The sequence below is a fragment of the Triplophysa rosa genome, linkage group LG16, assembly GCF_024868665.1.
Source record: "Triplophysa rosa linkage group LG16, Trosa_1v2, whole genome shotgun sequence".
Taxonomy (NCBI): Eukaryota; Metazoa; Chordata; class Actinopteri; order Cypriniformes; family Nemacheilidae; genus Triplophysa; species Triplophysa rosa.
Window position 1 is genome coordinate 12,724,264 of NC_079905.1, and position 26,339 is coordinate 12,750,602.

The window sequence follows — 26,339 nt, forward strand, 5'->3', positions numbered from 1 at the left end:
ACGTGACTATTAAGAACTGATAAATATCGGGCTTCATTGGAACTCACACTGTTGTTTTGTTGACATATTAGTCGTGGTCATGTCTATGAACCACTGATTCAGTGATGCGTTTGATTCCGCTGTTTTTTAAATATTTGAGTAATTCTGGTTGTTGGCATACTCTTGTTAGACTATATCCTTTAATATCCTTTAAGCGTAGACTTTAAGATAATCGTGTTCACAATTTAGTGTTCACACTGACTATATAAGAATAAATAAGTCAGATGCATGTTATTGAACAGTCAAAATTTGTCGCGCTCATTTTTGACCTCACGTCACTGGGCGGTGTTTCCGCCTCGAGTGCGCGTGACGTCACGCGCAGGGGCTTTCCTCTCTGACGTGAATGGAAAAGAGAATCAAGCTGCGGACATAATCTGAACAGTGTTGTCTACAGGGCAGGAAAAACAGGACAGGCGTCTTCTCCAACGTCCAAATGGTCGGGGAACGTTATAGTAGATAGCTGTCGGATGAGATTAATAAGGTTTACATGACGGTTCGCTGAATGTACGCGGTGTACAATAGCACGGAAGGCGTCTGCGTACCGCCCTATTCAATACTATCAGCTCCATCTGAACGGTAAGTGCCCAACAGACTGTCGTCATGGTTGGTTACACTGTAAAATAATCATACTTGTTTTATATGATTTTATACTGATGTTAACGAAGCGTTTAGGATTATTTTGGATATGTTCCTAAATTGTGTTTTAACAGGTTAGGCCTTTGACGTTCAAGTACACCAGTGTTACTGTTTCTTTGCTGTGTATTGTTTAGTAATGCGGTAAAACTAGTTGAACCCACACTAAATGTTTACACATAAGTGAATTAGTTATAGTTTGGTTGTCATCCTTGAATTAGCAGGGCACAGAAATGACTAAATAATATAAATCAAATATAAAATATAGATGGGTATTATAGAAATACAAGATTACTGTGTAGTCATAAAATTGTAATTGTAAAATTGTAAAAAGCGCTATATGAATAGAGTTGAGTTGAGTAGTCATATTTAAGTATTTGCTATTTAGTGATGTGCAAGTATGCCTCACTCCATCATCCATCAAACCAACACCCATATTCTTATTTTTTGTAAAACTAGATTTTTTATCTTTAAACCTGGGCATGTAGTCATGTTTTGGATATTTTATCAGTTTGTGCGAATGAAGAAGAGGTTCTTGTATACCCTGAACAACTTTGTTGCCATTGGCTGGGCCTTTGATCTAAAAATAGAGTTTACTGGTTCTTCATGAACTTTCCAGTTTTGAGTTCTTTGTAACTGTACATAGGTTGGATTTTTTGGTAAAATGTGTCCTTAGAGGAGTGTAGAGAACGACTGCGTTTGATATTGGTTTCAGTTCTTCTTTTACTTCACCGAACACATGGTGAATTCCAGTCTTTCTGAATCGTCAGATTTCCTTTTTATACCGTAATCGACCATGTGACTGTTAAGAACTGATTAAATCTAAATACTGAGTTTCAAAGGAACCCACACCGTTGTTTCCTGTTATATTAGTACCTCTTTGTACCAGCCTCCTGTAAATGTCACAAACTGTTGCTGGTCTTGATATATCTTTTTTTATTGTAACAATGATGCACACATTATACATACAAGAATTTGCCTCAATAGGTTGTCATGGCCACTTCCGTTGCTATTAGACTAAAAGAGAACACAACAGAGGTGTCTCACGGACACAACCTGGTTTTTATTAAGAACATGCGCCTCAACACAGCCACCTGCTCTACACAGACATACAGTTTAAAGAGATTCCATTGAGTATCACAACCCATCTAATGAGATAATAAGCCCGTCTGTTAGTACTTCCTTCCCTCACTGCTGGAAGTTCCCATAACACTCAAGTTTAAACTGCATCTGTGTGATCAAAGTATCCGATTCCAGACAGTTCAGAACACCTGTGTAAAAGCACTTAAACGCAAATACTAAATATACAAAACAGTTCCCAGTGGTTTTTAAAGGAAATATGAATTCTGTCATTATAACTCACCCTCGTGTTGTCCCAAACATGTACATGTTTCATATTTCTGTATTCAGTACGAGAAATTTAATCATTATTCATATTTCATAAAGCAGTAGCTTCAGAATATCTCCTTTTGTGTTATAGGAAAACTTATGAGGATGAGTAAATAATGACATATTTTCAATTATTTTTTATTGTAAACTGATTAAAAATACATTGAACTAATAATATTGTAGGCCACACTCAAGCTTTCTAAAGAACAACAAGTCGCTGGTGAGCTTTACATGTGATTCAAATGATTATGTAATGGTCAGGGATCCGGTAACCCACCTGTACACCAACTGGAAAATTGTGTCTGGTGTATGTACATATGTGGGCTTCAGATAAAGACAGACTGAGCCCTGTTTGTTAGCCGGCTGCTAGTCAAAGTTAACAGCAACAAAATGATTATAAGTTTATGCCGTGAACCTCGCATACTTTTAAGAATTAAGCGTTTTGTCGAACGTGATGAATTCTTATAGCAACCTTTGTAAACAGGACAGTTTACTTCTTCGATCAGACGGCTTCGTGTTGTTTCCAGACGGACTGTTAAAGAACGCGACACGCACGTCTCCCGGAAATCCTAAGAAATTCAACCAATCAGATGACGACTTCAAACGTGCTGAAGTGTTTCCAGAAAAGTGTGCCTTATGCATCACACGTTTAGCCAACGGTCTGTGGGTGTGACGTCTGAGGCTGAGACTAGCCGGCTGCTGATGCGTGATCTTATGAGGTCCTGTTTCAGGTGCTGTAGCGAGTTGAAGTGCTGAGACCTCAAAAAAGTGTCAGTCTTATCTCTCACGCTCCGAGTAATGAGTTTGTAACTAACAGACTGGTAGGCCAAACTATGTTTTGGTTTGATTTCTTTATTCTCATTGGTCTGTTGGATGATTGTTCAGTTATATTTAGGTGATGACAGTTTGTGTGAATTGTGTCGTGTGTATGTCTGATGCAGGATGTTATCTCGGCTGTGCTCTCGTAATAGCTTGAGAATTTGCAAACCTATGTTAATTTGTAGCCTGTAGACTTCATTTGCAGTTTCGGTTAATATTTAATGAGCACTTCTTCCAAATGCCTCTATGACGTTTTGATAAATGCTCTGGAAAGAAACACCATTCATCCTGAAACTGAGCTTTACTGTAAAATTTTGAAACAAGTATCCTGTTCCTGACAGGGGATCTCACTTACAGTAAGTCTCTTTAGTAAGGATCTACTTTCAGTTTGACTTGTTCGGTAATTGTTTACTGTTTTCAATTATATTACTATAACTAGGATGGAAACGATGTGAATACAACAAAGAGAGAGCGATTCTTATAGTGCATTATTGCAAAAAACAACACCCACGATGGAATCTGTGTCCAGAACTTACAAAAAGCATAATAACTAATGCTTGTCAGTGCTTATTGGTTATGAATATTTTGGCATTCTTATTATAGTTTCAGGATTCAATATTCTCTGTGTTTAAAGGAAAAGTTCACGCAAAAATACAAATTCTGTCATAATTTATTCACCCTTGTGTCATATGACTCTTTCTTCTGTGGAACACAAAAGAAGATTTTTAGAGAAATGCCTCAGCAGTTTTGTTTCCACACAATGGAAGTCAATGGGGACCAGTGTTGTTTGGTTTGCCAGCGATCTTCAAAATATCTTCTTTTGTGTTCTGCAGAAGAATGAAAGTCACACAGTTTGGGAATAACATGAAGGTGAAGGTAATTCTGAAATAAGTTTCATTTTTGGGTCAACTAACCCTGTAACATGTTTTACTTTCTCCAGTAAATCCATTGTGCCGCTATACTGTAAAACCTATTTCCACACATTTTTATGTTTGTTTGTGTTATAAACAAACAAGCAAAACAAATCCCAGTCCTATTATAGAATTATTGTTTAGCCTTATTATCAGTCTTTTATTGCATAACTTACATATTAATTACATATTCCTACTTATTATCACATCTCTTTGTCCATTTTGATCTACTCTGCCACTAGTTACAGACAGTGATATAATCTGCAAGACCATTTTTAAAGTTTTCAAATAAACCACTAAATGGAAAAACTGCTTATTTTCAGTTTAGCTTCCGTGTAAGTGAAAGAGAACTTCTTGTGAATCTAAACCTCATTCATAGCTAATAAATAATAAACCAACTGTTGTTGCACAACAAACACAACCCCGCCCATTACACACACGCAGCGGCTCGTGCTTTGTAACCTTGCACTTTGGTGCCGATATGTGACACAGATTTTCCAGAAACGGCTCTTGTTGTGCACCCACGAGCATCTCTCGCACTAAACCTCTGAGAGCACAGATGGTTATTATGTGTAAGTGTTAGCATTAGCTGAGGTTATGCTCCCCTTCAACACAGCCTGAAGTGCGGTGGAGGCCTATTACCATCCCAGCCCCAAGTTATATATAGATTCTATATATAGACTCTTTTTTGCTATAATTCAACAGCGGCCTTTCCATACGGCTGCTTAGAATCGTTGAATTAGTAACTGCAGAGATCGTATGGAATTTTCCTTTCGTCCATTTGGCAGACTTGCATTTTTAATGTGTTTATTTGCGCTCTGTCACGTGTAGAGCACGTAGCGCTTGCCGATTGTTGAATCGTTGCATCGTAGTGGGTCAAGACATGAGGACATGGTAGCTTTGAGCAATGCGAAAAGAGAGAGAGTAAAAAGTGGGTCATATGGACTTCTGTCACCGCTTGCCTCACAGAGCTATTAAAGCTGACAGAAAACAAGCAGATGCTTGCTGCTTTAGTTTATGCTGCTTTTATTTGTATTTGATCTTTAAATTGTGCTTATTATATATAAAAAACGATATATAATTATATTTTTTTATTTATTAGGGCTGATTAATCGTGATTCCAAAATAAATACATTACCAAAAGCATTAACAATAATAATATAGTATCCTTTGAAGTACCTTACAATGTAAATAAATACTGTGGTATTAAAATATGGCAGTGAATAGTAATACTTTTTCATTTAGTACTGTGATATATATCAAAGCGCCATGGTATTACTGTAGTACCACAACAAGTCTTTACTGCAAAGGAGTTTGCTCACTTAGCTTTATACTAGCGTGGTGGTCTCTGTCCCAGATTTGTGATGCACAGGCATTAGTCCAAGGGTCATCACGGTGGGAAACCAGGACACATCTTACTGAGTTCTGGGTGTGTCTGTGTAACTACAGTTTGAGTATTTATATTTATAGTGCTGGATAATGTGGCAGGGAGATCGACACACATTTTTTGGCCTACAAAATCCGTCCCTCTGTTTCTGAGACTCTATGGCGCTTCTTTTTGTGAACTTTATTGATGTTCCGTTCACTCCTAAATAAATGAATAAAACCCAGTGGGAGGATGCGCTCATGCGTCGTGTGATGTATGGTGTTAATATCTTCCGTGTGTGTGTGTTTATAAGGGCCAGAGTCACTGTGATGGGGCTTGTTTGCTGTGTTCATAGTGGAAATCACTATGGCAACTGCACTAGCAGCACAGTGTGAAGTGGAGCTCGAGTGTGTGTGCTTGTGTGAGAGCAAGAGGATGAGAGGGTGTCATCGACAGCGAGGCACAAAGAAAATGAGAGATTGGAGTCGAATCCATCCAATGTGAGGATGAGCGCCTGAAAATGTAATAACAGAATTCAGCTTCTGGTCTATGTATCCGTTACTTCCTCTTGTCGTCACTGTGCTCACATACTGCATTGTTATTGGCTGGTAAGTCGATTATTTGACAGTCTCTGTTAAAACCTGTACAGTGCGTAAAGAGTTAACGGTGAAATGAAAAGAGACGTGTACGGGCGTGTGTACGTGAGCGTGCACTGAGCGTGCTCCTCATGCAGGCCGTCTGCGTGCTTTGCTAACTTCCTGTGCTGTTTCTCTTCCTTAACAGACCGGCTGATTCAGAAAGAGAGGAGCGCAGGCAACATCTTGGCTTTACAAATTCAACAAGGAGGCAAGAAGGACAGACATCAAGCCTTGTGAAAGGATTACGGTATTTTGAGCCAGATCGTACAACTCTTAGTTATTAGTTTTGATCCGATTCTTTTTTTCACAAAAAACTGTGACTCTAGACTGTAATTTCCTTAAACGCCCCATTGCCAGCATCTGTCAGTTTTGTAGTCTGTAAAGAATTTGGGGTGTAGCAATTTTCTGTTCCTTTTGTTCTGTTTTCTCGTCACTGTTACGAGATCGTAGGAGTGGCGTTTGTTCCATCACCTTGTTTCCCTTTTGGCAAACTCAATTTGTTGGTTATCTTTCCGTTTATTGTCTAAACAGTGCTTTTAGCCGAGAGGAAGAAGTGATTTTATAAGTGGAATATTCCTAACAGGCATATTAACTGGAATTTGTTGAGTCCTTGACAAACATTCTTTGTGCATCACGAGTGCGTCCGTGTTCTTGATTCGAGACTTCATTCAGATCATTTATTGCGACTTCGACAGCACAAGCAAAACATTTATTTAGGACCCAAGTGGGTGAACATATCAAGGTCGTTCTTAGGAAATGGGATCTGAAAAAGACTCGGAGTCTCCCCACTCCTCCGTCAGTGGCGTTCCCAATCCCAAATGCCGTGGAAAAAAACAAGGCAGGATTTCATTTCACAGTCTGTTCAATGGCAAACGTGGATCCAGGGGAAACAAGGCTAATGTGGGCACTCCTCTTACACAACAGCTGCACCAACAACAGCAACAACAGCTTCTCCAGCCCCCCACACCCACCAACGTATCTTCAGACCCAACAGCGACAGACCCCGCCGAGCCACTGTCCGCCAGCCGGGCCTCTCTAGGTGGCCAAGATTTCCTAGAGTGCCCCTTGTGCTTGGTGCGGCAACCTGCGGAGCAACTTCCCGAGCTCCAGAACTGCAGCCATCGGTCCTGTCTGTGCTGCTTACGTCAGTACCTGCGTATCGAGATCACGGAGAGCCGAGTGCAGCTCAGCTGCCCGGAATGCGCAGAACGACTGTCTCCTCGGCAGGTGGCCCTCATTCTGGACGACCCTGTACTGATGGAGAAGTACGAGGAGTTCCTGTTGCGCCGCTGCCTAGCGTCAGACCCAGATTGCAGATGGTGTCCAGCCCCGGACTGCGGGTAAGACTGGTTTGCATATTTTACTTCTTCATATCACATCTATGATACCCTGCTTCTTTTGAATAGGCACCCGCTTCCAGCTAACACATTTTGGCTAGGCCCCTTAATTCCAGTTAAGACGAGCCCTAATGCTACAGTACGGCTGTTTAGGGAGGGTCCTTTTTTGTTTTCATTTGGAAAAACAAAACATGAACATGAGATGTACAAAGGCCAAATCTAAACCCCATTCTTCACCTTTGAGATGACCTTACTGATTCCCATAGCCATGTTCTTATGGTAACAGCCTTCCAAATAGAACGAGAGGTGATAGTAACAGTAGGCAAAGACCAACTCACTATTATCACCCATGGTTTCAAATTTAAGGGAATAGTGCACACTTCTTTCATCATTTACTCGCCCTCATGTCATTCCAAACCTGTATGACATGTGCAAAAACACAAAAGAAGATATTTTGAAGAACTTTAGTAACCAAACAACATAGTCTCCCTTTGACTTCCATTGTATGGCCTCAAAACCACTGAAACATTTGTCAAAATATCTTCTTTAGTGTTCCACTCAAGAAAGAGTCATATGCAAGTTTTGAATGACATATGGGTGAATAAATGATGACAGAATTTTTATTTTGGGGTGAACTATCCCTTTAAACGCTAAACAAGCTATATAGTGTATCAAACACACTTCTCTCTGTGCACATAATGTGTATCTAAGTTTCCACAGAAGAAGTATTTCAGTAGGAGGCAATTGGACAGTAATAGGCAACACTTGCGCTTGTGTAGGAAGTCTTGTTTAGCCGATGTGTCATTCTGAGAGAACACAATTACATTAGAAGACTTTACAACCTGCTCGAGACTTGTCAATCATAATGTTGAGCTGATGGCCTACATTTAAGGGACATGTTTCTGTCTGCATGTTTGACTCAACGCCACTTCCTTTATAACCCACGGCCAATGCTGAGGGATTTTCACATGGTGTGGGGATTTTTCAGAAAAGGCATTTAGTCCATCACTTTGTTGGTTACCATGCTGCATATAGAGTGAGGGGATAGTTCACCCAAAAAAGAAAATTCTGTCATCATTTACTCACCGTCTTGTCATTTCAAACCTGCGTGACTTTCTTTCTTCTGCAGAACACAAAAGAAGATATTTTGATGAAAGTTGGTAACCGAACAACACCAGTATCCATTCACTTTTACTGTACGGACACGAAACCAATGCAGTTCAGTGGGTACTGCCGTCGTTTGGTTACCAACATTCAAAATATCCTTTTTATATTATATCAGTGACTTTGTGATTTATTTGCCTTCTTCATTGCATCTGCCTCAATGAAGAATCACAATAAATCTGTTACACTGTAAATGGCAACGAATACACACTGACATGGTCCCTTCTACTTATCTATTCATTCAAATCAAAGTAAAATATGTTTTTGTAACCTGTAGCCTTTACATCCATTAGCTTGGCAGACACTTCCATACAAAGCGACTTGCATAACCAAAAGCTATGGACTTAGCTTTTCTAGAACTGTTCTGTTCTTTGCCAGTTGAGCTAAACCTCCAAGAAGTATTATTTTGCTGTGGTTTGTTACCCATCAGCACACCAGGCAGCTTGATTGAAAGGCCCCTGCTGCCAATCGGAGAAGGGAACAGCCTGATCCTTCTCCCTATGCAGTGGGTTGCTATGGAAACTGAGATGCTGCACAGACATAGAGTTGCCAGGGGTAACTGAGGCTGCTGTTTGATTAAAACGATCATTGGCTACTCACTTGACCGTGTGCCTTTGTGAGCCTCTCGATTTCATGGACTTCAGTTCTCGAGTTGGTGAGCTCAGTTTTTTGGGATAGCATAGCAACGCAAATGAGGTCAGGTTTGACGTGATTGTACATGTAGGGTGCGAGCGTGCCAGGTTTGAACGGGGTGAGTCTTCACCGTTGCAGCTGAGCTGATTTATGAGGTGGAATTTTTCTGAAGAACCTGCTGTAATGCCAACAGGTCAAAACATGCACGTAAAATGAGCAGAATTGTTTTTCACAAGATTTGTTTGACGTTGTTTGGGTGAAGTTCTATTGTAATTGAGATCATTTTAAGAGAAAAATGAGCTTTGCTGTTATTAAAAATATCCACCCATGAAACAGTTGTATTTTCCCATGATCCAAGTGTTGAATATAAACTGGGCCCTTGCCAGAATGTATTAAGTTTAATTAAAAATCACAAAAAGTTCCAAGAATTAATGGTTAGATTTGAGGTCATTTTTTATATGTTTGTGCCTTTCTGTAGTTGTTTTGACATCTGCAGTTTGGCCACCGGTTGGCTAATGTTCTTAGGAACTGGAGTAAAGTGGAATTTGAATTCTTGGACAAATATTGACTGGCAATAAATCCTCCCTCTCTTTTTCCATTATTTAGTATTTTGCAGTCTCCACTATGTTCCCTTTAACAGGTGTTTGACATTTACAAAGAAAAGAAGACTCCATTATTATCTTATTAGAGTCCAAAAAGTATTTTAATCTCACCTGGTCAGACTACATTTACAAATGAGTATTACCACACAGTATTATTATAGACTCTTTCATTATGATTACAGCATGATATTATTTTCCTTGGAAATATCCTGGTAACGTGAATATGGTAATCATCATACACTACCATGGTACTGAATACATCAGATCTACTTTTAATTTGAATCAATTATCAGATTTTTGTCCTAATCCACAAATAAAACATGCAAATCTTCTTCCTATAAGTACAATGTCAACAGTAACTTAATGGAAAGTTTTCAGAGTAAGCTAGATTTGATGTTACGTGTTGATACAAGGTTAATAGACTGATGTTGCATGTTGATACAAGGTTTCCACTTGTGGAAGCTATGAACCTTTAGTATTAAAATATTTCCATCTGTAACCGTCACTGAATCTTGGTTCTTCCATAATGCGTCTTTATATAGGTAGATTATACTACATAACTAATCTTAATAATATTTCCATCTGACGTAAATTGTATTCTTGACCTGTTTATTTTGTTCTCATGCCAGTTTCGCAGTAATTGCATCCGGATGTGCCAGCTGTCCAAGGCTGGTGTGTCGAAGGGAAGGGTGTGGTGCCGAATTCTGTTACCACTGCAAGCAGGCTTGGCATCCTAACCAGACCTGTGACTCTGCTCGCCAACAGAGAGCGCTGTCCTTGAGAACACATAGCAACCATTCACCCAGCTACACGGCTGAGCAGGGACATGGTGAGTATTCTAACACCTCTCTGACATATTTTGTTACTCATGTCATTCAAACGTGTATATGACTCTGTGGAACACAAAAGAAGATATTTTGTGAAATGCCTCTGTGGTGTTGTGTCCATACAATGCAAGTCAATGGAGGCCAATGGGCCTAACTTCCTGTTTCATTCACTCTTCTCATTTCCACCTGACATTCGGGAAGAGCTTCGTCAGCACACTGCATTTATAGTAGATACCTCTGTCTGCCTAAACAAAATCTAAATCCAAACCCTCTAATCTTCTCGCAGCCGATGACATCAAGCCTTGCCCCCGATGCGGTGCCTACATCATCAAGATGAACGACGGCAGCTGTAATCACATGACCTGCGCCGTGTGCGGCTGTGAGTTTTGCTGGCTCTGTATGAAGGAGATTTCAGACCTGCACTACCTCAGGTATCAGCTGTCAGCAATTGCTGCCTGCCACCATCGTCATTCTGAAATCCCTTTGGGTGAAAATAATTCGCTTGGATGTTGTGTTTTCTTAGTCCATCAGGTTGCACCTTCTGGGGAAAAAAGCCTTGGAGTCGCAAGAAGAAAATTCTTTGGCAGCTGGGCACTTTGATTGGTGCACCGGTGGGCATCACTTTGATCGCTGGCATCGCAGTTCCTGCCATGGTTATTGGCATTCCGGTTTACATTGGACGCAAGGTGTGGATTCCCGACATGTAACCTTAATCAGACACAATCAGGAAGAAGATTTTGTTAAAACGGCTGGGAATTTCCCAGCCTCCACCTGCTGTGTAGCTTTGCCAGCTTAATTGCTTTGAATCTAGTATAAAGAGTTCCTTGTGTAAAACTGTTCAGGCAGGATTGAGAGTGGGCATACAGCATTGTTTATCTGCCCTGGAACTTCATGTTGCAAAGATTTATTTTTGAAATCGCTGCTTTCTAGTAATGTGGACTGTGTTAATGAACATTTATGCCAGATTAAAGTTATAGACGCCATCTGCCAGCAGTCTTGTTACATTTGAGAGAGCCAAGCCCTAATAAATGGGGTTTTATTGTATTTACAATTAAAAGGCCATCCAAGAATATCTGATAGCATCCAATGCAATAACCTTTTATTCAGATCTATCATATTAACTAAGAAAAGTGCTTTAACCTTTTTTTTATCACAGATCCACTCACACTATGAGGGGAAGAAGATCTCCCACCACAGGAGAAATCTGGCTATCACTGGAGGCGTGGCTTTGTCAATCATCACCGCCCCTGTCATCGCTGCCGTCAGTGTGGGTGAGTATTCTTAAAAATGTGGTATTCCCGTTTACATTTATTATGTTAACAGATCGTTTAAATGTTCCAAAGTTGGTCAGAAAGTATTAGTGAAGTCAACAGGTCTATAATACACGTAGAAGTTCTCAAGCAACTATTATAAATTCTTAAGTCCATTTCACTCTTTCAAGACGTGCTATGATCAAATATTTGCAATTTGAGCTTAAACATATATATTTATGCTTAAAATAGATTCTAGCACAATGCACAGATACTTTTAAATAGACAAGAATGCATTTTGCAACTAGAAGATGTAGTCCCGACTTTTACCAGCAGGGCTGTGCTGATGAGCAAAAGCTTGTTTTCACCCCAAAAATTACAATACTTAAATCATTTACTTACACTCATGTCATCCCAGACATCCCAAAATGTTGAATGTTAAATCTTAAAATGTTGAAATTATAGATTTATGTAGGAAAATTCAAGCTTACTTAGCCAAATTAAAAATCAAAATGAACAGATTTGAGTACTAAATTCAAATTTGGTGTTACACAGGGAGTAAATTATGAGGTAAATTACTCATTAACCCAATAAATAAAGTGCAGTAGAAATAGGTTATTCATTGCTTGAACGTAAATGTACTACATCTTTCATCTTCATATGGGTTGTCTCTTTGCTACAGGAATTGGTGTTCCAATCATGTTGGCATATGTGTATGGTGTTGTGCCTATCTCTCTGTGCCGCGGTGGGGGATGTGGGGTGAGCCGGGGCAAAGGACGAGGTGTAAGAATAGACTTTGACGAGGATGATGGACCTATTACAGGTAAATAGTTGACTCGGGTCACATTAAAAGAAAATGACATTACTGCCTGATTTGCAGAGTAGTGCTAACGAAATGCATTGCGTCTTTGTAGTTGCTGATGCATGGCGAGCACTCAAGTCCCCCAGCCTGGGTGAGAGTAGTTTGGAGGGAGGAGCTAGTGGCCTCAGTACCACCTCTCCGAGCGAGGGCCTATCAGTGGCTCCAGAATTCAACACACTAGCGGGAGGAGCGCTTGGTGCTAGGACGGGAAAATACAGCAGGTATGGGCACTGGTGCATGTTGGGATATTTGGTGCACAGTTAGTGTTGTAAGCACATTCTTGTGTAAATTCATGCCATGTTTGTGTATGTGGCAGGCTGGAGGTTCAGGGAACAGAACTGGGAAAGGAGGCTGGCGGCAGGGAGACAGGCAGCTTGGGAGCAGCCAGTGATTGTGCCAGCACAAGAGGAATGGCAGGATCTATCACGTCCTCTTACACTTTACCTGACAGGTGTGTGTGTGTGTGTGTTAATCACCTGTCTCAGTTTTGAAAAACTAGCGTTTTACAGCTACTTCAGTCTCGTTCTCACCTTTTGTACAACCTTACGTGTTTCAGAGAGGGCACTAACCATGAGATCCAGGTGGACATTGAAACTAAACCCAGCCATCTGTGTTTGACCACTGAAGAGGATCTGGCTCCGCCCACTTCTGCTATGGCCCCCGGCTCAGGGGAGGAGCCTCTGGACTGTAGTTCCCGCAGAAGCGGTGTAGTGTTGGATTCCCCTCTCGCTCTTTCCCCGGGGGTGTCACTCATGGAGGGTTTTAGAGACGTCACCCTCGCTCAGCCGGAAAGCATCCGCAGTGACCTGGAGATGTCCGACACACAGTCGGATGACATCGCGGAACTCACCTCTGACGACTGTGACTCGCCCCACCCCAAGAGTTGCCACATCGCCCCGCCGCAGACAACCTGCAGAGCCTTGAACCCCACCGACAGCTTGCACTGTCCCGACAATGTCATTCTTTACGTGTGAGAGCGACAATTGCACAAATCAACTGTTTCTGAGCTTCTGACTTGTTAACGCTTACCTGTTGTTTTGCTGCATTTTATAATTATTAAAACACCTTACTCGCATCTAGACAACTCATGGAAATGACTGATCATCGCTCTGCTCTCCTGTCCGCATCTCTTCGAGAGCACGGATGGGTCCTCTACCTCTTCAGAAATTCATACTGTTATTCATTTTGTTGTTGTGTTTACTTCTTGGTACAACAACAATGCCTTGAGCAAACTAAAAAAGGGTAAAAGGACAGTTCACCCCTTAAATGAAAATTCTGTCACATATTACAAACCTGGAGGATTGTATTTCTTCTGTCAAACATCAAAGCAGAATGTTCGGCTTTTTATAAATGCTCTATATTTTTTAGTTTTCTGAAGCCATATGATAACTTTAATCTGTTCTTAAGTGAATTTTTGGTGCTTGGCAACCATTGGTCACCATTCACTATTAACACAGAGAAAACAGATCTTCACAAGATCTGCATTTGCGTTTCATGGCAGAAAGAAAGTCAAACAGGTTTGAAATGAGATGAAGTTGAACAAGAAGAAACGTACAGAATCTTCACATGTGGGTCAACTGTCCCTTTAAACAGGTACTACCATTGCCACAAGAATTTACTTAGAAAACAAACAAACAAATAATGCTACAGAGTGAAATGTCATCAAGCACACTTACATGTGAAACTCCTGAATGGTTTGAGTGACTTACTTCTTTTTTCTGAATGATTTGATGAACATTACAGTATTGTCTGTATGTTTGTTTGTCTTTGATATGACCAGGAAGTTGTATGATTTGCCGTATGCATGCGAAAACAAGCAGAGTATTGTTTTGGTCACCCGGACCCAGTTTGCACAGAATACACATTTTAGGTTAATCACCCGCAAAACGAAAGACATCAGTATAGAAGTCACAAGCAGACAGCGTCACTTGAATCACTGACTGCCTGCCTTACAGACAGAGCACATGCACTCGGTTTCCTTAAACTGTCTGTAATTCACTGACAACACTGTCTGTGCCCTCGTGAGTTGAGACTGAGAGAAAGGAAATGTGTATTTGCTATGTGTGGATGTTTACCAGTGTTGATTTTATTGATGAATATGAAATTGTATAGTATCAGTCCATTCACATGCATGTCTATTAAATTTTTGTTTTTTATTATTTTCAATCTCTTAAGCACACAGCTTTTAAATTTTTCACGCGGTTTTATGTTTATTTTACCTGCTAGCTGGATGGATGGAGAGAAGGGTTGGATTGATGGATGAATGAGCACTCCTGCACTTTATCCTATTTATCATCGTTATCTTATATTTATGCACTCCCTCTTCTTTGGTTTTCAGCCTCTCTGGGATTACACAATATTTGAAAACAGCAGTCGTGATTTTATTTAATTGGATGTAATGGGATGTTGAAAGTTTCATATACTCTATGTGCTATAATGCTTACTGAATCTTCTGCGCAGCTATCATAATAATTATGTGCGGAGAGTATTTTTACATGAATGATGGGTTTGGCTTTGTCTTGTAATCACACAAAAAAAGGATTTGTGGTCGACTCATCTTTTGCTCTTTTTGTGTGTGTAGATGCTTTTATACTAAGTAGATTTTTGGCGAATTGTGAAAAGTACTTGACAATTTGAATATAAAGTGAAATGAGTGTTAACAACTAAATTTTAATTAAATAAGCAATATGCAGAAAAGTTGTGTTAAATCTGGCATTGTTTTGTATATCCCCACAAAGCAAAGATAACTGCACTGGCTGTGAGTGTTTGAAACAATATGAGAATAAACATTTCTTCCTTTGTGGCAAGTTTTGTCTCTTTATTAATTTTGATGTATCTTATACTTATTAACTACTAAAAGTCAGTAATGCACAATATTTCCACTGATATAGTAGTTCTATTTTTTGGATAGTTGAATTATAGGTACTTCAGTAGATATGTATGAAATCATGTTTCTACAATTACCACAGTATTTTGTAACCACAGATGTAGCTCACCAAAGTATCCATGGTCATGTAACATCAGTTTTGACTCTGTATCTTTATTTTGGTCTTAAATACACCTTACAACTTTAGTTTTGATAAGTGCTTATGGCACCACTCTTTAAAATATTTTTTTATGTAATGCAATTAAAAACATGTTATCTATGTCCCTTCTCAAGTCTTTGGACTCAAGGGATCACTAGTAGTAAAACATGTTTATGTATTTAGATTAAACTGGGATTGCAATTGGAAGACAGAACCTCGCTATTAGTTTACGATTAGGGTAAATTCATCTGGGTATTTTACGATTGAAAAAGCTTTTGTTAAGACATTATTATAGTCTTTACAATGTATGTTTGATTTTGCATTTTAATTTTCGTTTCATTGTTTCTGCCGAATTTCAACACAAAATGTTTGATCAAGCAACACTGCCCTCTTCTGCCACCGTACGATATCAACGTCAAAAAGGGGTTTGCAGCACTGTCGCAAAAGTCGCTGGCTGACTGACTGAAGCAGCGGCGGTTGCTTTACGGTAGCTGAGAGGTCGTGAGTGAACTGTGGGCCTGAAGAAGGTTAAAGTGACTCTGATCCAAACGGTCAGTGTTTGTTATTACAGTTTTAATGATAATGTATGTTAGGTGTACCATAGATATGACAACACGAACGTAAACCTTTTATTGTACATACATTACATTATAATTAACATCAGTGTTCTCCGCCGTTATAAAGCCTCCCCGTTAGGCTAATATGTTAGCAAGCAGTAGATCAACGATTATCAACAAACAACCTGTTATTATTTTAGATATATTAGAGTAACTAGTGCAACGACGTCCTTTGTTCCTCTCTCGCTTTATTGTATTTAATATTGATGTTGTAAGAAAGTAAATGTATTTTTATCAAGTCTTGTAGCTGTATAAAAAGTATGTACACAACTGACGTTAGCTGCAGATTATCATTTTTCTTTATATAAAGTACGTGGACAGTACGAGCAATATCTTGGGTTTAATCTTTATGAACTAATATTTCATAATTTAAATGAATATGATCAGTAATGTATGTTAATTATTTATTATGTATATTACATTACTTTAGGTTTCACTTCTAATATTTATATACATGCTTACCCACTGTCCATCACATTGCACACTTGCACATAGCATCTGGAAACTGTACATTGTAAGAAACAATAGGTTAAACCTGTAAATAACACATCTGTACACTCAAAAATCATATGTTGTTTTTTGTCTATATATTTTCACTTTTTGTATATAGTCAGTGCATTATTGTTTTTATTTAATTCTCATTTTTTCAATCTTAATGTATATTTGCACTGTGTTTGCACCATGTGTACACTTTCTTCTGCACTAAGCTCCTGTCGCCAAGTCAAATTCCTTGTGTGTGTAAACACACTTGGTAATAAAGCTCCTTCTTCTTCTGATGCTTAGAACCATGCCATTTGTAGACCTCCAGTCAAAACTGGGCATTAATCTGGACCAGTGGCTGTTGGCTCAGAGCGGGGAGCAGCCACAGAAGCGGGTCGCTCGCTGTCATGCCTTCGAGAAGGAGTGGATCGAGTGTGGTCATGGTATCGGCCAGACGCGAGCCAAAAGAGAATGCAAACTTGAGTTTGAAGACTTCTACGAGTGCATGCATCGCCAAAAGACAGTAAGTCAATTCTCAGATGAAGCTTGTTAGCAAACTATTGACCAAATTTAATCTGTATTTGAGATTTGGTTATCAATATTACTGTCATTATTATTGTAAAATTAATGTCATTGCTCCTTACAGCAAAAACGCTTGTATGAGATTCGTAAGCAGAGGGACAAGTTGATAAAGGAGGGATCCTACACGCCTCCTCCACAGCACACAGGCAACGAAGAGGCGCGGCCATAAAACCAGCAACTCCAGACAGAACTCACTCTTAACCCAGTCATCTGTTGTACAGTTGCTTCCTCACTTATGTATTATAAATAATATTGCTGTATCAACATTGTTTCATGTTTGAGAAATAAATATATTGATTCCATGTGATTACAGTTATTGGTGTCATTTTAACATTAATTTCAGAGTTTGGCAGTAATCATGTTTCATTGTATGAAATTTAGCGGCATCTAGTGGTGAGATTGCGAATTGCAACCAACAGCTCACTCCACTGTCCCCCCTCCCTTATTGAAGTACTACGTGGCTGACACAGAACTAAGATGTGGTAATGTAATGTTTTCACTTCTTTGCTGAAGGAGATGACGTATTTACGAAACGCGCTCTGTAGAGCAGTTTGTCCGTTTATGGCTACTGTAGACACAACATGATGAATTCCATGTAAGGAGACCTGCAGTGTATGTAGATAGCTTAGAATGAGCTATTTCTAATAAAAACATAACGCTTCATTGTGCCAGGTCTTTATACACCTCTGAAGAAATAGTTATGTATATTACATTGCGTTTCTGTCAATAGATGCTCCAAAAAAACTACACACTGGACCTTTAAAACTGAATTTCTGCATCATTTCGGTCACCAAATAAAATGAGAAAGAAATAGTAAATGTTTTCAAATAGGGTTCCTGAACACTCATTCTTCATTAGTTGGACAAACAGATAGTCCCACCCAAAATATGCACCAAAAGGCGTCAGGCTGGTCAGTAGTGCCACTGTGTTTAATTTTCTGTAAAATCAGTCTAGTAACAAATTGCATGTTGTCACAGGACATGGGACAGGAGAAAGTATTTTAAAAAATATTACATTATTAAAATGATGCACTTAAGCTTTAAAAGACCCTTTTAGGTTTAGATAAAACTGTTATTAAAACTTTGTACCCTATTGCATCTGTTTAAAGACTTTAGATCATTTCTATTTTGGCTTGAATTCATTTTTCAAGTAACTTGAGAGAAACCATATTCATCCTTATTTCTGATTTAGCATATTCAGTTGTGTATTCGTGTATAGCTTTATAGACCCTGAATTGAAATGAACTATCTTTGAATGGTTTGGATAAGCTTTCCATGGGATAGCGCCCAGCTAAAAACTTCATGCCATGCCTGCATCCTTTTGACATACCTGCTTAATTACTAAGTCTGACAAGAGTAGTGATTTGCCATCTTGGTCAGTGGGTGGCAGTAATAAACCACTATCTTTAAGATTCAATACAATGAACAGGCTAAATTAAAACAAAAGGTATTTAAGCATTCATCATCAACAATAACTTGTATGCAAAGGCGTTTTTGTAAATCATTGAATGAGTATTGTTAAAAATTATAGATATATATGTGTAGCGATATTTAGTTCAAATGGAATGTCAAGTCAGGTGGAACGAAGACACACTAACCATCACAAGGGTTCAATTAAGCCTTTTCAAGTTTATAAACCAACTCTTTCTCTAGATGATTAATTTGACTGTAAGGTCTAGTGCATTTTAGAACTGACATGATTTGCCTTCACATAATAATCATCCTATTGGAATACAAATTAGGGAAAGAATGTCCACGGGTTGTTCCACTGGTATTTTTGGCTGGTTTTCTGTGATGGCTTTTGTTTGATCTGCACCAACAGCAGTTAATCCTTCACTGTCACAATTCCACTGCAGCTTTTATACGGAGCTATGAGGAACAAAACAGATCTAAAACTGCTCTGAAATCTGTTTGTGTGTTTGAACAAGGTCAAGATAAAGAATAAAGAATATTGCCTCGTTTATGTTATCAATAAATAACCTTGAGAAAACCTGAGATAAAACATAACTTCCAGAAGAATATTCCAAGAGAAAAGAGAAATTCTAACGGATGTAATGGCTATCATTGGAATTGTACTGGTGTTAGTGAAACTATAGCCTAATGGTCTCTGTGGATCTCTACTGGTTATGTGCTGGGTTCTATTGGTGCATGGGATGTTATCCAGCCAATGTGAATCAATAGAAATTATTTTAAATTCTACTGGAATAACACCTAAAACACACTACCTGAACGAATTTTGTAATGGTTTTAAGGGTAGCTGGTTTTTTATTAAATGTATTGTATAGAAACTATTAGAATTTGTATTGTTTTTTCAGCAGTGACTTTTTAAATGAATTGATTATGAAATATTTTTAAATCAATAAAAATGTCGAATCTTAATCTGACTTCCAAACCTTTCTCTGTAATGTTTTTATTGAATCTATCAGACTTAAGTCTTGTAGTTTGATAAAAATCGCGGTTTTTATTCATGGCTTTTCATTAAAAGCCATCACCATCATCATTAAAGAGGGTTGGGCCAAAAGGGAGGATGAGAAGAGAGAGTGAGGAAGAGGAGGAGGGGGCTGAGAAAGAGAGAGCGGGAGAGAAGGAGGGATATGAAAGGAGGGGAATAGACAGCCATTACCGAATCACAATCTCCGTACTACTCCGCTACCGGCTCGGTGTGAACCGAGAGAAGCTGTGTTCCTCTGGCCGGCTCAAAGGCGTGTTTGTCGGGATTAAGAGCTAGCGCATCTCCGCCTCTGTCACCCTGCGCGCGCGCTAACGGGAGTTGCCGTTATACGGTAAGAAGGTCCAAATGACCATCTTTATTCTGTCTCGGGGTGTCTTACAATCATCGCCCCTAACCCAAGTGTGTCACCATATCCCTTGCGTTTAATCTGTGCTATAATGTTAAATTCAAGCATCAACGTTTAATTACTAAATGGTGAACTAAAATGTTACACATCTTAAAAGCATGTCGCGGAGCGATGTGGGAATTTCTCACGTTAATGAATTACAGAAAAAGGTGGTTTATGATTATTCATTCATCGCCTGCATGAATGGACCTCCACAGAAACCCGTTATTCTGTGTGGACAAAGACGTGCTGCATCTCTGTGGTCACTCTCATTGGCTTCCGCCACATTACGGTCAGATTTCCCGTTAAACGCAACTCATATTTATGCGGCCCTCTAATGTGATTTTACAGCACGAGATCCGTTACTTGCAGCAGCCGTGGTACGCGTTGAAGGGGCGTTACTAGACAAATATTTATCGATCTTTTCCTCTTTAGGAATGGCGAATATCCATTCATTTCTTCCAGAGAGGACTGAATGTAGACGACTCTTGTCAGTGGATTTTCGTGATCACGAGCATTTCTGGTCGAAAGCAAAATCGCAGTATGAGGTCGAAGTGTAACAACATCCACAGATGGTTGTCAGTCCTGTGTTGTGTGGAGATGGCAATGCCTTCTTGTTTTTCTTTTAATAAAACAATCTTGTTCTTTTTTTAATAGAACCTAGCAATAACTAAAGATTTTATAAACACAATACTATTATTCTTACATTCACAATGCTCCATATCCACTCAACTTTTGTGAGCAGGTCAGTTCATATTCTATAGGGAGGGACACAAAACGGATGCTGTTAACAGGATAGTTCGCCCTCAAATGAACATTCTGTCATCATTTATTCACCCTCGTGTTGTTTGAAACCTGTATGTGACTCTTTTTACTGTGGAACACAAAAGAAGATATTTTGAGAAATGTGTCAGTGGTTTGGGTCCATACAATGGAAGTTAAATGGATACTTCACCCAAAAATGAAAATTCTGTCATAATTTACTCACCTTCGAGTTGTTCCAAATGTGTATACATTTCTTTGTTCTGATGAACACCGAGAAAGATATTTGGAAGAATGCTTTTATAACCAAACAGATCTCAACACCCATTGACTACCATAGTAGGAAAAATGACTTTATCATTTTTTTTATTCTGTTGAACACAAACGAAGACATTTTGAAGAATGCAGGACAGCAAACAGTTCTGGGGCACTTTTGACTACCATTGTTTTTTTCCTACTACGGTAGTCAATGGGTGCTGAGATCTGTTCGGTTAAAAGTATTATTCCAACTATCTTTCTCTGTGTTCATCAGAACAAAGACATTTATACACATTTGGAACAACTCAAAGGTGAGTAAATGATGACAGAATTTTCATTTTGGGGTAAAAGTATCCCTTTAATGGAGGTTTGTAATGACATGAGAATACATGATGACTAAATTTTCATTTTTGGTTGAACTATCCCTTTTAAACACACTGATTGCTTGACCAAATGATATTACTCCCAGATTATATGTCACATTTTCAGTAACAATATGACACAATACTCTGAACAATGCAGAGGATCACAGAAGATCCCCTCCTCCAATACTGTTCCTATTTCCCAGCAAGTGTGTCTGCAGTCTGCGGTGTCAGTTTTACTCATCATAACAGCATCAGGGTGAATGGACGTGAGAACATCTTTGCACATGTTGTATAAACATCAGAAAAAGAAAAACGCCACCGGTCCCGTTCAACAAACGTATGAGTTCTGTCTGAGAGAAATGGAGCGGTGGTGCAATATTAAGACTGTTCTGGGACATGCTTTGGCGAACGTTGTGGGAAATTTGGCTCTTTGTGCAAACGCTGAGCCAGTTGTAGAGAGACTTTAAATCAACATAGCAGCTCGCTGTGCATTGTGTGCGTGCAGCTGCCGTGAACTGACTTAGTGTGCTGGCAAGAAAGAAATGAGCGATGAAATAGTGTTTGAAGAAACAAAAAAGAGAGATTTTTTTTTCGTTTTCCTTCACTGGCATAATGACACAGTGAGGTTTTGAATCCAGCATTGCCTCTATTTATATCTGTTGGCTGCCACAAAACCACCATGCTGTCAGACAGCAGCAGGATGGCGAGAAGATCTAGATTCAGCAGTTCACAGTGAACTTCCGATCTGGAGAAACAATAAAGACTGGGCTCTGTATACATGCAGGAAATATATACTCACATAATGGACTTCTCAGCGTGATTCAATTTCTAAGTTAAGTTTAATTTTGATATTTGTGTGGTTTACGATACTGAAATCCTAAAACCTTTATTACATTTAGTTAAAGTTCGCTCATAAATAAACAAACCATAGTTTGTTCCCGCTCATATTTTTTCAAGCCTGTGTCTGTGACACTTTCTTGTATATTCATTTCATTGTGTGAAACAGGGTTCTCACAGTGTAGAAGTAGTGTAAATAATTGTGATATAAAAAAATCATGTCGATAAATTATAAATAATTTAGCACCCTTTTAAAAATGTGCTATGAGAGCCACAATGGTTACAAACTCTTTCACTGCCTCCCTACACTCGTATTTTGACAAACAAAAGAAAAAACTTGAAATAGAATTTTAAATAGATACCGCAATATTATCATTTGTACATTCGGCAGATGCTTTTATCCAAAGCGAATTATACATTTGTTTATGAGTATGTTCAATCCCTAGGATTGAACCCATGACCTTGGCATTGCTAGCGCCATGCTCTAACCACTGAACTACAGGTACGATACCGTGATATTACAGCCACAGCGAATCATTTTGGCCACAATAACCGTGCCATGAAAATCTGATATTGTGACAGCCCTAATAAGAAAGTATAATATTTCTTTTTACTTGTTGAAAATGATATAGAAATCTAAAATTTTTCATTTGACTTGTTACAGGTCTTTCATTAAATCAAAACTTGTGTTGAAAATTATATAAAAATCTAATCTAAAAATCTAAAATCTAATCTAATCTTCATAAAATCAAACCTTATGTTGAAAGTCATATAAAAATTCAAAATATTTAATTTTATTTGATACAGCTCTTTCACTAAATCCAAACTCATGCTGATAACGTTCTAAAGATCAAACATTTTTCATTTGACTTGTTACAGCTCTTTCATTAAATCAATACTTGTTTAGAAAATGATATAAAAATTTGAATTTTTTTACTTGTTACAGCTCTTTCATTGAATCACAAATCATGTAGAAAACGATATAAAAATCTACATTTTTTCATTTGACTTGTTACAGCTCTTTTATTAAATCAAAACTCACGTTGAAAATGATTTAAAAATCTAAAATTTGAAACAAACATAACTATAACACCATGTCTACTCCAGACGTTGCTAATGAATTGTAGCTCATCGCGTATTTGCGTCACGGCTGTAATGGACAAAAACGTGACGCTAGACATGATGTAAAGATACCATAATGCACTTGATTTTTCTTTACGTCAGCTTGGATACCCCTATTTCAGACATTGTTATAGAGAAAACAGCTATAAGGACATTTTTAAAGACGTCACAATTAAAATAAACTACCTACCAGTAGCCATAGCTAAGCTACTAAGTATTTCATGACTAATGTGAGTAGTTTGGACATGAGAGAGAATCTCCAGAAACTTCCATTGAGCTCACTTATATTGATAAGTTCAGCTTGTGTGAAGTATTGTGATGGACAGAAGCCTATTCAGGCCCCCATGGGCCTCATTCCTTCCAGCTGATCACAGAGGTATGCACATCTCAGAGCTCTGACCCGGCCAAATGGAATGTCCAATACACATCAAGATCTAACAGTGCTGTAACAGAAGGCAGATCAATGCCCTGCCACTTTCCTTTCTCATCATCATCATCATCATCATCGGTGGAGTGAGTCAGCGATGTAGACGTGATCTCGTAAAAGTATCACTTATTCTAATGTTCATTTTCATTATATGTTCTTCAGTTAGCTCATAATTCCCCCATTATTATTTTGTAATCATTGTTGTGCTAAATAGCCCCGTGGGTGATAAATAATGCAACTCTCACATTAAAAAGTATCTTGCACGCTTCTGATTTTGTACTGACCTTATTTTTCCCGTCTTACCCTGTTACTACTCCTGTCTCTCCTCCCAGGCCCCTGGCGAGATGTCTTCCTCAGACGAGGAGAGCCTGAGCGAGCGCTCGTATATGAGCGAGCGTTCGTTCCGCAGCGAGAGATCGGGGGGCTCTCTCTCGCCCTGTGCCCACAGCACAGGGCCCAAAGGCGATACACTACCGTGGAACCTATCCAAACACGAGAGACGCAAGCGCAAGAGCCAGGACTCAGTGCTGGACCCAGCGGAGAGGGCGGTGGTGCGAGTAGCAGGTAGGAGATTTGACAGGAAGTGGAGGGTCTGAGAATTACAGTTAACGTCTGAGACCACGTTGGAAAACTGTGATTTACAAATTATGTTTTATAAAAGTTATATTGTAGATATGACGTATAGGCAGAGCTGGGTAGATTACTTGGGAATTGTAATCAGTTACTGATTATAAACTACAAGGCAAAATTTATAGTCAGTAACATAATCCCTTAGATTACACATTTCTTGTAATGCAATCGGACTACTTTTTGATTACATTTGGATTACATTTGTTTACAAGTGTCTGTTTTATCTTTACCTGGTGTATCTATGTGTCCACAACAATTTTCTTGTTAAATTTTAAAACATTAAAATTATATTAAATTATAAAAGTACATGAAGTACTAGAAGTTGGTCAAAGGCCTTTATACTAAATGATTGCAATACATGTAGTTACAAAAAATTAGTTAAAGATTAGAATAAAGGCCTTACAACAAAATCCAGTTTGGAAGTGAAATCAAGTGAAAGATCAAATTTATCACCCGCCCGTGCTTGTATTATCCTATACAAAATCCAATGGAAACAATAGAGAATATATCAATATTTTTCACAACTATTACCTTTGTGAACAAAAGTTTTGAAAATAGATGATATATTGTGAATGCTGGGCATGGACAACTCAGCAGCACAAACCTATTTGGATTTATGACTATTGTAGTTTCACAATGAATGTTGTGATTTGCTCTAATCACACAAATCATAGTATTATTGTTGCTAGATTGTGAAGATTAACACTGTTCTTGAACAATACATAGCGAACATAAATGCTTGTAAACAAAAACATGTTAGACTCGCTATCGTGGGTTGTAAACAAAATGCTTGTAAACATAAACATGTCAGACTCGCTATCGTGGGTTGGTTGTTTGTCTTAACAGTTAAGTGGTAGGCTTACCAAAAAATTAAAAAATATTATGTAACGTAATCTATGTAATATAATCTGTAACAATAAAAAAGTAACTGTAATTCAACTATAAATACTTGATTTTTGGAATCTGATTATGTAATCCAGATTACAAGTAATCAGTTACTAACCAGCTCTGCGTACTGTAGGTCACTAGTCAAATAAATTCAAAGCAATGTTTGACATTGACCTGGTTTACTTCATACAAGAGGTCAGATTACACATGATGCTCTTGGCAAAACATTATTGAAATCTTAATTGAGTAACAAATCATCGGGTTTTCCATACAATCTTGAGTGCATGATATCATTAAAGCAAATTGGGAATGTAACAAATACTAAGAAATCCGAAATTCATTGGCGTTTCTTACTCAAATTATGTTAATAACAACTAGAAAAATGCAAAATATACGTTTTTCTAGTGGTTCTCAAGTCAGTATTCGGTATGTGTTTATAAAGAGATCATATTTAGGCTTCAAACAAAATATAAGAACAATTGACCCTTGGTTTGCACTGTAGACTTTTCAGTGTGTCACATGATTTAATAAAAGCAATCTGGCAATGGACTGAGGTTGGCGAGAAACACATCTGTTGTTTTGTAGATAGACAAAGTCTGGGACTCCGTACTTTTTGCATGCAGCTGCGTATGAGGATCAAGTTCTGTGTGAAAAAACTGCCTTTGGACCCGGAAGAGAAATAGAGAGGCAGAGTGTTGGAAGCTAAACTATTTCAAGACACTTTTGCTAGCTGTTTGCCTGACATTTCTTGCTGATTTCATTAGGGTTGCCAGACAGTGTCTGTGTTTCTAAGTAATCTTGAACCAAACAGTGAATCGAAATCGAGTGGTATGTAGGTCTATTTTTGCTTCTGGTTGTATGTTTTGGAAGGAGCGTGAGGAAACCTCAGTCATTTTTTACTAGGTTACTCAAAGCACATTTGTAATACTGTGCAGAAACTACAGCCTCCAGAATTCTCTTTGCCAGTCCTAACCTCACGGCTTTATTGCCATGTGTTTAACTTGTATTCCTGAATTGGGACATTTTTTTGTCTGGGATG

At 38.6% G+C, this 26,339-nt stretch overlaps 3 protein-coding genes across 10 annotated transcripts in view; all 3 read left to right on the forward strand.

The window, feature by feature from the left end:
• The first annotated feature begins 358 nt into the window (after positions 1-358).
• On the forward strand, positions 359-15,277 carry rnf19b (ring finger protein 19B). 2 transcript variants are annotated; one of them, XM_057354319.1, is made up of 10 exons: positions 359-615; positions 5,941-7,135; positions 10,161-10,360; positions 10,645-10,789; positions 10,882-11,044; positions 11,515-11,629; positions 12,291-12,431; positions 12,523-12,691; positions 12,787-12,921; positions 13,027-15,277. In XM_057354319.1, the coding sequence occupies exons 2-10, from the start codon at positions 6,552-6,554 to the stop codon at positions 13,442-13,444; spliced, it is 2,070 nt and encodes a 689-aa protein (XP_057210302.1). In that variant the 5' UTR covers positions 359-615; positions 5,941-6,551; the 3' UTR covers positions 13,445-15,277. The 2 variants fall into 2 exon arrangements, with proteins under 2 accessions (XP_057210302.1, XP_057210303.1); XM_057354320.1 differs by lacking the exon at positions 359-615 and adding an exon at positions 5,019-5,765.
• A 659-nt stretch (positions 15,278-15,936) lies between these two features.
• On the forward strand, positions 15,937-17,482 carry ndufs5 (NADH:ubiquinone oxidoreductase subunit S5). Its single transcript, XM_057354999.1, has 3 exons — positions 15,937-16,047; positions 16,897-17,116; positions 17,240-17,482. Exons 2-3 carry the CDS (start codon positions 16,901-16,903, stop codon positions 17,342-17,344), a joined length of 321 nt encoding a protein of 106 aa, XP_057210982.1. The 5' UTR covers positions 15,937-16,047; positions 16,897-16,900; the 3' UTR covers positions 17,345-17,482.
• Positions 17,483-19,743: 2,261 nt separating this feature from the next.
• Positions 19,744-26,339, forward strand: part of macf1a (microtubule actin crosslinking factor 1a) — a 155,239-nt gene continuing 148,643 nt past the window's right edge. For all 7 annotated transcript variants that reach the window (XM_057354515.1, XM_057354520.1, XM_057354524.1 and 4 more), the window contains exons 1-2: positions 19,744-19,957; positions 24,115-24,346. In XM_057354515.1, coding sequence (XP_057210498.1) covers positions 24,127-24,346 — 220 coding nt within the window. In that variant the 5' untranslated portion in view covers positions 19,744-19,957; positions 24,115-24,126. The remainder of the gene's footprint in view (positions 19,958-24,114; positions 24,347-26,339) is intronic.